This window comes from Xenia sp. Carnegie-2017, unplaced genomic scaffold (assembly GCF_021976095.1).
Source record: "Xenia sp. Carnegie-2017 unplaced genomic scaffold, XeniaSp_v1 HiC_scaffold_14, whole genome shotgun sequence".
NCBI classification, from domain to species: domain Eukaryota; kingdom Metazoa; phylum Cnidaria; class Anthozoa; order Malacalcyonacea; family Xeniidae; genus Xenia; species Xenia sp. Carnegie-2017.
Window position 1 is genome coordinate 2,275,269 of NW_025813447.1, and position 12,353 is coordinate 2,287,621.

General features: G+C 35.1%; 2 protein-coding genes and 1 long non-coding RNA gene across 4 annotated transcripts; 2 read left to right on the plus strand and 1 right to left on the minus strand.

Annotated features, from left to right (window-relative positions):
* The first annotated feature begins 1,080 nt into the window (after nucleotides 1-1,080).
* LOC124434200 (serine/threonine-protein kinase pim-1-like) lies at nucleotides 1,081-4,662 on the plus strand. Its single transcript, XM_046984083.1, has 6 exons — nucleotides 1,081-1,353; nucleotides 2,157-2,257; nucleotides 2,444-2,488; nucleotides 2,854-3,214; nucleotides 3,502-3,678; nucleotides 4,187-4,662. The coding sequence occupies exons 1-6, from the start codon at nucleotides 1,212-1,214 to the stop codon at nucleotides 4,297-4,299; spliced, it is 939 nt and encodes a 312-aa protein (XP_046840039.1). The 5' UTR covers nucleotides 1,081-1,211; the 3' UTR covers nucleotides 4,300-4,662.
* LOC124434201 (nuclear transcription factor Y subunit beta-like) lies at nucleotides 4,555-10,823 on the minus strand. Of its 2 annotated transcripts, none has more exons than XR_006944711.1 (9): nucleotides 10,200-10,823; nucleotides 9,191-9,633; nucleotides 8,706-8,776; nucleotides 8,101-8,166; nucleotides 7,955-8,021; nucleotides 7,468-7,597; nucleotides 6,998-7,088; nucleotides 5,532-5,614; nucleotides 4,555-5,470 (listed from the first exon to the last, which is right to left on the minus strand). XR_006944711.1 is itself a non-coding variant. In XM_046984084.1 (9 exons), exons 2-9 carry the CDS (start codon nucleotides 9,612-9,614, stop codon nucleotides 5,438-5,440), a joined length of 966 nt encoding a protein of 321 aa, XP_046840040.1. In that variant the 5' UTR covers nucleotides 9,615-9,633; nucleotides 10,200-10,823; the 3' UTR covers nucleotides 4,555-5,437. The 2 variants fall into 2 exon arrangements, 1 of the variants encoding a protein (XP_046840040.1); XM_046984084.1 differs by having other exon boundaries at nucleotides 7,955-8,015; nucleotides 8,094-8,166.
* Nucleotides 10,489-11,012, plus strand: LOC124434202. The gene is made up of 2 exons (XR_006944712.1): nucleotides 10,489-10,573; nucleotides 10,823-11,012. It is a non-coding gene; the product is annotated as an uncharacterized LOC124434202 (long non-coding RNA).
* The last annotated feature ends 1,341 nt before the right edge of the window (nucleotides 11,013-12,353 follow it).

Genomic DNA, 12,353 nt, shown 5'->3' on the forward strand with positions numbered 1-12,353 from the left:
ACTGAGCTTGCGTAGTATTTCAACATCGAAAGGCAACGCGTGCAGTTGGAATGTTCACTCCCGTGGTTCACTCGTGCCCCGAATTACGTATGCAATGAATGAAGGTGTGACTTACTGTTGCGCAGATGGTAGGAATGTAAATCGCTGAAAATTCCACAGCATACGGGAGAAAACAAGCCGACAGTTAAGAAAAAATTTGCAAAGGTGATAGGCGTAGTTTAGGTCGAGAGCTTACGCTCAAAGTCTTCGTAAAACAGAAACGCTTTTTAAAGTAATTTTTAGGAAAATGAGTGTATAATAACTTTAAATCACCAATAAATAATATTCCCAAAATTTTAGAAACATTCCCAAAATGTATCAAACCAGAAAGCATGATAACTCCTGAAAACTGCTAAATCAACTCAACTCTATGATATCAACAATCTTCGCGTTCACTCGTAATAAAAACAGGCAACAATGGCTTTCACAAGCTTAACAAATATTTTGTTGGAAGATGCGCTAAAAAGCAATTATTTTTTAAATAAATAATCAAATCAATTTAAGCAATCATAGCCCGTCCCTAGTTGAGGTTAATTCCACTAAAGACTAAATATTTTTTTTATAATTTCATCGTGATCGATTTCCACTTTTTTTTACTAAACGCCTTTTTGAAACGCTTTCGCCAATCAAGCCTCTGATGCAACCAGGCTGAGGCACGCGGATTATATAACATTCAGCATTTACTCTCAAAAACCGCAATATCGTCATTAGTCTTGTTGACAAAATTTCTCGTTCGCAGTTGAATGAAAGTTTTCAAAGCAATATGCCTCAATAATGCGTAGTCAAAGGAGGAAGACTATCCCAAAATAAATCAACAACCTTTTTAGGTAACGATTAAGCGAAAGAACGTGTGTCAGCGTAAAAACTAAAACGAAGATAACAAGCTGCTAAAACTTAATTAACCACTTGAGGTGAGGCAATTACAGATTTTTTGCATCGGTGAAATGGAAAACAACAAAAGCGAAAACTTTTAATAATATATGAGTTTCGCGTTTTTTTTTTCATCAGTTCATGGGAAGTATTTAAACCATTGTAAACGTAGGAGTAACAGCAGTGTTCTATGACCGTTAGATATTTCAGGAAGAGATCGATTGAAGCAATTGCTTACTTGCGATTTTAGTTGATTGAGAAGACGGTGGCAATAAATATAGGTGGAAAAGAAAATACTCATCATGAATGAAAATTGGAACTATATTCACAAATTGAGCAAGAAAATAAAGAAATCCACGACCGGTAAAGTCGCGAACGCAGCCAAAAAGAAACAATCAAAAAATGCCGAAGACTCGACTTATCCCAACTTGGCTCAAATATGGAGTAAGTTCAACATCTATTAGCTATGAAGCTGCGAATATTTAGAGTTTGTAGCTAATTGAGTGTCATGATTCAATTTCTTTCAACAGCGCTGCAACAATTTTTAAATCCTATATATACATGTTCACTAAACTATGTCCTGAGCTTCTTGCCAGAAATTTTTGAAGGAAGATGTAACTTTTTGATCACTAGTCGTATGTGAAATATCATAGCCTTTTGGGACAGCATTTAATCGTCTCAATAGCTCCCGTTTTACTTAGTGTATAGAATTGGCCTCTGTTGAATATGGCAAAACATAAGATTTCCTCCGATGAGGTCAATATAAAGGTTTCACTCCTTTAGAACCTCCTTTCAAAATAACAACGTGTTTACAAACTTCGCTCATGTTTTTCTCGTTTGTCGCTTGTTGAGGAAAGTAAAAATTAACCACAACCATCTTATCTTTGTGAACATTGATAATTTTCGTTTGCCGATGCATAATGCATACATCTTTGATCAAGATCAGGTTGTTTTCAACGAGTCCCGCCAGGCGCCTGTTGATCTGACATTAAGAGCCATTAAATTGCTTTTCGCAACCACACACGGAAAAAAAATTTACGAAGGAAATGAAAAAGCAAAGCTCGGATTTATATCTTTAAAAAAATTCTTGTCGCTGAACTAAGCTGAACAAAATTTTGCGTTCCTATTAAACCCCTAATTTCTGTCTTCGAAGAAGACGCAGCTACACTCTTGTTAATCAATTCTCTTGGTCAACAATATATTTATATTCATTTAAGATGACACGAGCTTTTACTTGTCTATTCCAGCTCCAGAGAGTGTCATACAAGAGTATGATGTGATTGCAAATATTTCTACGGGAGGAAATGCAACTATATACTCCGCTAACAGAAGATGTGATGGCACTTCGGTAAGAGAAATTAGAAATTTTCTTTGAAAGTACAGATTCTACTGATGCCTTTTGAAAGATGAGTGTTAAGGACAGAATTTGCATGTGCATTGCCTTTAAGAAACCAGCATCCATTATCTTTAAGAAACCAGCATCCATTATCTTTAAGAAACCAGCATCCATTATCTTTCATTTTTTTTGCCAAAGGTTGCTCTCAAAGTTGTCGAAAAGTGTAAATTGAGACTTGTCGAGGTAGGTACTGAAAGATGATGAGCTAATTTTAAATCAAAGGTCAAAGCTCGAAACTCTAAATAAAACGAAACTTCTATTTTGAAATCGAAGTTCATACCTTAAAGTGAAGTAATTCTAACTTTAAATCGAAGTTCTAATTTCAATTAAGTCGGAGTAGAACTTTAATTAACGTTCTAAATTTAAATGGACTTCTAATTTTAAATCAAAATTCTAAATTTAACACTTTTAATTTTAAATCGAAATTCTAAATTTAAATAGAGCTTCTAATTTTAAATCGAAGTTCTAAGTTTGAATCAAACTTCTAACCCCCAATCGAAGTTATTATTTTAAAAATCGAAGAATCGAGATATTGTTAATATTTTTAGGAAAATGGCAAAGAGATCCCGGTTGAAGTTTCTCTACATAGGCGTGTAAAACACAACAACATAATCCAGCTGCTTGATTATTTCGAATGTGGGCCATCCTTAATATTAGTGTTGGAAAGACCAGAAGCTCATATGGATTTGTTTGACTACATCAGTAAACAGGAATTTCTAACGGAAAAAATTGCAAAAAGAATATTTCGCCAGGTACTTGACGCCACGCTCCACTGCGAAGAGAAAGGCGTTTTCCATCGCGACATAAAAGACGAAAATATAATATTGGATCTGAAGAACAAAGTGGCAAAACTGGCTGACTTTGGATCGGGCACACAGTTGCATAACTTCCAATACACTGAATACGAAGGTAAAGGAAGAATTAGCTTTTCGTTCTAGATGGAGTATTCATACATTTACTGAGATGGCGAGATAACATACTATTGTCAGTGAAACACAATGACAAGCATAAAATACGGCAAACCAAACACTTTCTCACAAAAACATGAATACATTTAATCTCTTCACAAGTTAAAACATCAATACACCCACTCTTCCCTTAATAAAAAACATCAATAATAGTCACGTTTACCCTTCAATATCAACACCTGCCAATCGGGTTCACATAATAGAGAATCCGTTTTTGAATCGATACAGGAACGCGTTCTCACTGTCCACCAGAATGGTTTACAAACCAACGATACTTAGCACGTCCAGCGACGATATGGTCGCTTGGTATTCTACTCTACGATATGGTGTCCGGAGATGTACCGTTTGCAAACGAAAGTGAGATCAAAGATATGGAACCATGTTTCAACATGGCGCTCTCGCAAGGTACGCATCCTTTATTATTTTTTAAAGTCAGGAGAACATAAGCGCTTTACTGAAGAGCAACTCTCTAAATCCTTACATCGAGTTGCTAAACATCTCATTATACACGAGGATCGACGATATTTCTTATGAAGTCAAGCTTAAAACAAAGTGAAAACAGCTCTGCTAGTACTTCATGTTAAGCTGAGAAAAATAAAGAAATAAAATACCACAATTCTATACCGAAGAACTTCTAAAGTCATTTTAAATGGCCTTTCCAATGCAATCAGAAAAGTCTACGGTAAAATTTGATGTCAAACACTTTAATAATTTTGAATTAAGTTTCCATGTTACGAAGCAAAGCAAGTCCAGGATGTTTAACGAAACACGATAGTGAAAAGGAAAGAAAGGAAAGAAAGAACATACAGTCAAATCTAAACAAGGCTAACGCCAAAATGCATTCCAATGTTAGCATTTGTTACAAAAAAGTGATCTCAACGTTACAAAATGTTTTTATTTTTTTAATTCTTAGATGTCATTAGTCTGATCACAACGATGCTTAATAAAGACCCCCGACGAAGAGCAACTTTGGAAGACATCCTAAATCACCAATGGCTTAAAGATAGCAATACGAAACTGGATTGAGAGAAGACAGTTCCATATGACAATCACGTGACAACTACGGCCATAACAGTGAAAAAAAATCATTGCATAATCGCGAATTGAATAATAAATTTCGGAATTATCTTTTTCACGCAACGAACTCGCATACGAGGTTGAAAAAATGTAAATACAATTTATAACTTCTTAAAGCAAGATACTCACTCACTCGCATGCCTTCCATTTGTTCAATAGGGAACAAGCTTTTCCGAATTTTCAAACGTTAAACATAAAACACGATTTGTGCATAATCTTCAAAAGAAATTAGCTAAAATCTACGATATTTATAAATACATATAGATATATACATTTATTGAACTACTAACTCAACATAGCTGTGCGGTGCAATTACTGCGGTTGAGACTCGTTAATTACCAATCTACGCAACTTCGTTCTTATCGCAATAACCGCAATGATAAAACACAACAAAGCCGTAAAACATTTGAATGAAACGAATTCCCAGAGTAATACAAAGGTTGGGTTCCTGTGGAGCTAAGTGGGACGTTTTTCTCGTTACTTTCAAGTAAGTATAAAATACAAGAGGAATACACCAACTAGGTACACGTGATATGATTGGATAAATACTTCAACCAATCATATGAAGATACCTCAGTTCACAGTACACTTGCTAATAGTATGGCGGTAAGTTACTTTGTTAATCGGGATATAAAAAAATGCCACGTCATAGCAAATGTACTTACACGAGGCATTGGTTGCATCTATCTACTGGATTCCGTGTAAAAAAAATAACAATACCGGTTAATGAAGTGGTTAAGCCGGTTTATAGAAGACGACCCTTTGAAGTACTCTGTTGTCCGATTCTAATGATTCTAATCGGTGTTCACCGAACCCAGTCACCGCTCACAAGTCACAACCAGATCTTATCTATTTGATCTCATAGTGTTTGTCTGATTTTCATAATTATTAAAAGCTAACGGGAGGGAGGACTGGAACTGAGCCAATCCTAACAATCCACTATACATCACAAATAAACTATGCTTATGGCATTCCATTTGTAACGTTTTACATTACCGGAACTTTGTCTTTCAACGTGTATATGTACGTACCAGGAGCGACAGTGTTCTCTGATGGATAACTGTGTACACTTTCGACATTACTTCACTTACATGGACGGAAAATGAAGCGACTGTTGAAGCTAAAGAGTACATGAAAATTTTAAAGAACGAAAATCAATTTCGTGATCACGTTGACCATACCTGAGAAGCGACCTGCGTTGGATAGGCTGTATTGTATAAAGCGTTGGTTTGTTCTTGAGTAATCATTGTCGGATGTATGGGACCTGTTGGTACAGATGGATACAACAATATTTACCAAATTGACATTTGAAAGGACATGGAATAGTAACAAAGTAATACAACAACATCAAGTGCGGACTCAGATTGTTATTGAGGTTATGGTCAGCAGTCAACAAACATCAAAGAAAATTGATTTGTACGTGAAAACATGGAGAAAAACAAGTTATCGGCATTGAGAGGCAATATACTATCTTGTGTTTCAATCAAAAAATAAAAAAATTCATGCTGGGTGCATTAATAATTGAATAATACGCATAATATTAAGATGAATTGATATTTATATTATTATTTATTTAAAGTGCTACTGAAGTGAAATTTTGGGTTTCGATTTTTTTTTCTTTCACTGTGTTTGCACAGGCTTATGCAAACTGAGGAAACCTTTAGGAGAACTCGAGAGCAGATCAGTACAAGCCCAAGACTGAAGGTTGCCTCTGCTCAATAGTTTTAACAAACGTCTCCGAGGTTTGCATAAGCCATTGCAAACACAAAAAACATCTTTTATTTCTTTTATAAAATAACAATAATGCGAAAAAGAAAAAACATTTCATTTTTTCCTATAAAATGTATTCATGATCGATTTGGAAATTCTCTTTGACAGATTGACTGTTTTGATTGATTTGATTGGTTGAGCTCAGATGTGTTTTTACAGGCTAATACAAACACAGCTCTAGACTAATCAGCGCACGCGTTTCATTGTGTTTATTTTGTAAATTGGATTAATGCATCAATAGATTAGACTATAAAGAAGACTAGATTAGATTATATAGATTATGAAACCCCAAATTCTACTTAAGCTGCAAGATTTAGATTGAAATTGAATGGTAATTTTAACAACACATAAAGTTGCAAACTCATTCTTGTTTAGGAGTGGTGTACACGTTACAAGGATAGGAAGAGGGAGAATAATAGAACAAGTTTTGATGTAAACGTCAAGATAAAGAGTGAAATGCAAGTAAGGATAGGAATGTATGTTGGAGGGTAAGGAGTGGAGTGTAAGATAAGATAAGGATAGGAGTGTATATTGGGGGGAAAAGAGTGGAGTACAAGATAAGGATAGGAATGTATGTAGGGGGTAAGGAGTGGAGTACAAGATAAGATAAGGATACAAGTGTATGTTGGAGGGTAAGGAGTAGAGTGCAAGATAAGATACATAAGGACAGGAGTGTATGTTGGAGGGCAGGGAGTGGAGTATAAGATAAGATAAGGATACAAGTGTATGTTGGAGGGTATGGAGTGGAGAACAAGATAAGATAAGGATACAAGTGTTTGTTGGTAGAGTAAATCAGTCAGTGTTTTGGAATATGATACCATCAAAAATGATGTGCAATTGCAATGAATCTAATTGACTCGACTGAATGAAAACTTACCACTACTAAAATGGGTGATATTTTGACCATTATCTTCAATCTCAGAGACTTCTGTCACACCGGTAATGTTTCCCTTTTCCCCTTTCATTGACTAAGAAAAAAGAAACAGCTTCCTTTAGAAAGTTAGAACACAAACTTTAATGTTCCTCAACTTGTAAATATCAAAGGACAGTAGGACACAAGGGTAGATTCTAGAGGGATGCAAACTCATCCTAGCCTTTCTTAAAGAAGGTCTAGGAGGGGTGGTAATTTTTAGTTGATGCAAAAAAAACTTAAAAAAATGTCTCTCAATCTTGGTATAGAAGTATCACAATCAAACAAGGCATGGCAATACTCCCAAAATCTAATGTAAACTGGAGCAACACTCCCATATACAAACAAAATCCTCCTGGATCTATCCTGAAAGGACAACAAAGTGAAAAAACACGCCTCACTAGTCACAGTCATATGAAACCCAAAGTAATAATTACATCACGGTATTTCTGCAGGAACATTTTGAGAGGTTCCACATATTGATCGAAGCCTAGATTGGTCATGGCAAAAAGAATATCTTCCCCATTTATGGTCTTTCTCTTTTCCTGATGACACCTTTCACTTGCTCTTGATCCGTTGTTAAAGTAAATTAAATTTGTAATTCTTAAAAAATCCTCATATGTATGGAATTTGGCATGAATACAATGAATAACTCTTGCAATTTTACATCATTGTCCCTATTTTACAAATGCTAAATATTGCTTAAGAAAGACGGCACATTACTTTCTTCAGAATTGAAATCATCTTCCCCTTCTGAACACAAGGCACACTAGAAGAGGAGAATGATTTCAATATTTGAGGCTACACATTTTACCCATGATATATGAGCAATGATAACTGTTTGCTTGTTTGCACAAAGTTTGCTCTTCACCATGTGCAATTCACAATGACAAAATAGACAAAAAATCTTCTATTGAAGGATACTCGCTGGTTATGAAACTGATGAATTCAGAAACACATTCTTGTACACATTCCTTTGCATCTTAGCAATCTAAGTTTAATAAGGCAAATCTTTCGTCATACGTAACTCCTATACAGTAATTAAGCGGAGAAGATCCATAGTTATTTACCTTCCCAGTTTTTGGAATGGACTTCTTCATTATTCTTGCAACATTTGCAATTGGAAGAAATCGGTCCTAAAAAATTTGGAAATTAAGAACTCAATGGCTTGACCATTAAGATCAAGTAACACCATGTGTGAATTGGCTGAGAAAAAATGATGAGGAATTTTTTCCAAGAAAAATGTGTACATTTTAAAGTCACAGTCAAATCAATATTAGTTTTACATGCAGCTACTTGGACATACATTGAAACAAATACATACCCCATTAAGCAAATATGATGTAGCACTAAACTAAAATCTTTAAAATGTGTGTTCATTACACCATATAGTGCACTATAACTCTAATCTGTCAACAGTCTTTTGTTCTTATGTTTTGTTGATGTTTTAACCATAGTATAAAACATCATATTGATATAATGTTACAAGTATTGGCAATTTGCATGCTATCAATCAATGCATAACACTTCCTTTCTTTGAAAATCATTGAAATTTATTTTGTATTTTAAACAAAACAATGTGCAAATTGCACACTGTTAATTCACACATGGACAGAACATAACTAAACTTGAAAACAACAAAATAGACATGTATAAAAAGCCATAGGTAAATTACTTGTTCCCTGAGAACTTCATCACGTTCTTTATCGTCCTGATCCATGTCTTCCACGGTAAGTGCAACATTGTCTATAAATGCATACACATTTTGAGCTAATACCAGAGGAAAACATGCAATTCCTATGTAATCATGCAGGGTTTTATAGGATCTTTGCATGAACAGGAAATCTCTTTCTAGAAATCTCTACACTGCATATTCCGCTAAGATCTAGAAAAGAGATGCTGCTACAATCCCAAAAGGACCACATTTCAAAAGGATTTTTACTGCAAATGAAATCAAAATAAGCAATTGGAAAAAGTATTCAGAAGTCAATCAATGTTTTGATTTTTGCCATAAATTCAAGATCAAATTTATCTGGAATTAATAAATAGTGCACAATAATCTTGAATACTGGGTTTTATTTTTCAACTCAAATTTTGATTTAAGTTGGATACATTTGTTTGGGAAAAAAATTTTTTCTTCAAATTCACAAGTTTACTCACCATTGTGTGTATCCTGTGTCACAAAACTGGGAGCACTTTGAGTTACAGTCAGATAGTCTTGTGGAATGACAACTGGCACATTGCCAGCATTTGAATCCACAGAGACGACACCTCTGTTATCCTCACTGGTGGTACTGCTGACAGAGTGGGTTATACCCGCGCTGACATCAGAGATAACAAGACGAACATTTGGTGTCTGAACTCCGTCATCGCCTGCCTGTCCATTTGATGCATCTCGTCTAGCATCTTGACCTAAGATTGGCGGCGATGATTGTAACTGGTTTGAAGTGCTTGCAATCTGGGCTTGAGTGTGAAATGTCGCTAGACTAGGAGTTTGCTGATCGAGTCTGTATGTAGCATCACCAGATACCATTGTCAGACTTTCGTTCCGGGTTGATCTCGTCTCACCGTTGCTGGGATCCATAAAATTTCAAGAGCAGGCTCTACACAATGTTACGAGATTAGACTTTGTTAGGTCAAGCGACGAGTCAAGCGAAGTCAACACACTGTTTTTACATGTTCGAAATACTGAGAATCGACTCGAATTATATATTTTCATGTTAACGTCTCCTCTATACTTAAGGCGATCAAAACTTTGGTTAAAGAAGTATTTGAGTCTACAGAACTCGAGCGTACACGACAGGAGACCAATACGAAAATTTCAATAAAAACCAAATACGTGACGTGCCACACACAGGGATGTGAAAGTGAAACATCTGTACCAAACAAAACTCGATGAATATGAGCAAAAAAATAACATATTTCGGAAGAATGTGCGCTCAAACCAGCAATATAAATATGCAGATGGTAAGAGGAGATATTTGAAAGAGAATAGCCTCGATAAATCCAAGGAAAACATGAAGTAAACTTCGATAAACTTTCGCCCACATCGAAGGAAAGCACGATGCACAACACGAAACAAGGCGCCATATTTCGCGAAAATTTATCAACAAAATAGGAAGACTAAACAACGAATCATATTTCGGTATTTAGTTTGTGAACAACTAACCTTAATGGTCGATTCTCTGCTGGAAGAACCAGTAACGAAGCGTCTTTTTCTCTGGATTGCGAGTGGCTGATGGCAACCACTCATAAGCTTTGAACACGTTCTCACAACAAAGGGACCATATGTTATTCGAGTAAGAAAATAAGACGAACCGCTCCACCAATCAAATGTCCGGACGTTATGACAGGAGTTGGGCCGACAACCAATCATATTCAAGTGAAACTAATTAGTGTAGCAAATTCGTAAAAACAATAGGAAGAATAATTTAATATCGCAAATCTACAAAGCTTCGGAGGTAATCAATCTTATTAACTTATCAATCAGTAATAAACGAAGAAAACGGGTATTACAAAAATGGATTTAGTTGAAACCTCGAAGTATGTTTATAAAAATTGTATATCTGTCTTAGGCTTATGATTAAAGCTTTACATTGTCATTTGTCAAGAAGTGTCATTTACCGACTTGGAGGTCCGAACAGACAAAAATTTCACGTGACCTTTTAGGGGCCAAAGGTAAAGGCCGAGGACGTTTCAGAGTTCGTGAAGAGTCCGTGTTAAAATTTTACACCTTACCCCGACGGCTCATATTCGCATTTTTTGCTATTTTGCTAACATTCTTCACTTTAGTCTGCGGTCAGACGTAGCGGCTGCACAGCGTCAAACGGACCGCTCGTATAGCCAATCAGATTGCAGGAAATGCTGAAATATGAAGTCGGACAACTTACCTAAACAGAATTTTATTGAAGAACATTATTTCAGAGTGAACGTGCAAATCAAAATAATGTAGCAAATCATAAAATACAAATAATACACAAAAGTTATCATGTTTTGCATAATTCTATGAAAGTATTCACAGTTTTTCCAAAAAGTTTATTCATACACTATATGCATTAATATTACATGTTATTTCTCCACCTTATCAGACACAGTTTTTTCTAGATGATATTTTCCCAGTCTTTCTAAATCATCCAAGCTGAGTTTATTTAATGTTGCTCTGAAATCCTAATTCAAAACAAATACATATAAAAACACTACCCCAAATACTTTTTACCCTGTGAATTCTATCATGCTGTATTGAAAACATACCTCCTTGAAGTTGCACAGAACTTTTAAAGCATCTTCTTCAGAGAAATGCTTGTCTAAAAACGTTTTTAGTTCGGTCCACAATGCATCCGTTTGCTTTTCATCTTGCTGTTGTTGCACAGGTTCGCTTTTGCGAAACAAATGGATCTTTGAGTTTTTGGAAATTTTACTTTCCCTTATAGTTGACGAATCTGCAATGGCATCAAAACTGTTAAGTGAAGATTGCAAGGCACAACACTGGCTCAAACTTATACAATTACCGCAATAATAATTATGAAAAAAAAACAAAACGACAAGTTATACCAGCTAACGAGCGACCTTTAAATACAAGTCTTTGTGCATTGCATGGTATACACATCTCTGCCTCCACTTTCTTCTTAACAGATGCTATAGTCTCTTCTGGTCAACCTAACATATTTTAAACCAAAAAGTTACAAAAACCCTTTTGTTTGGAAGGAGAGAAAGCTTTAAAATTGCAAATCATTTTTCCAAAATATAAAGTGCTGCATGTACATCATTGCAAAAAAACTCTGATCAACAATTAGCAAGGCAGATTGGTTGTCTCATGCAATTCTGGTGATTCGAACAACAAGATGCTCATAAAAGTGAGGAAGTGTATGTGATGCTCTATCTCTGGTCTATCTTGCTTTCATCAAAGTTATTTTGCTATTGCTATGTGCAACATGTTACTAATTATCAATTTTTGGGTATTTTTTTGTCAGTTAATTACTACATACAAAAATATATAAAACAATCCATTACTTTCTTGTAGGTAAACCAGTAAGTCAGTTGCAACATTTCATAACTCAAGTTCAATAATGATTTATTCATTTCTTTAGACACATTGGTGAATATTCATTCATATATGGATAAAAAATTAAACTTGGTTAACTGAGCCAGCACTAACTTGCTGCAATTAACTTCCAAAATATTAACGTAGCATAAATTTTAACTTTCAATTCTGCTACTACCTATAAAATAAACATTTTTTGTTGCTGTTGTAAAAGGCCACTTGACCATTTCATATTTTAAAGTAATTCCAAAATAACTACTAAAATATTCAACCATTTTTTAA

Coding starts and splice junctions, on each gene's coding strand:
- LOC124434200 (XM_046984083.1), top strand. CDS start 1,212: ATGAATGAAAATTGGAACTATATTCACAAATTGAGCAAGAAAATAAAG. Junction 2,489..2,853: donor GTAAATTGAGACTTGTCGAG/GTAGGTACTGAA, acceptor TAATATTTTTAG/GAAAATGGCAAAGAGATCCC. Junction 3,215..3,501: donor CCAATACACTGAATACGAAG/GTAAAGGAAGAA, acceptor GAATCGATACAG/GAACGCGTTCTCACTGTCCA.
- LOC124434201 (XM_046984084.1), bottom strand. CDS start 9,614: ATGGATCCCAGCAACGGTGAGACGAGATCAACCCGGAACGAAAGTCTG. Junction 8,777..9,190: donor GACACAGGATACACACAATG/GTGAGTAAACTT, acceptor ATGCATTTATAG/ACAATGTTGCACTTACCGTG. Junction 5,471..5,531: donor CAACGCAGGTCGCTTCTCAG/GTATGGTCAACG, acceptor TGTACTCTTTAG/CTTCAACAGTCGCTTCATTT.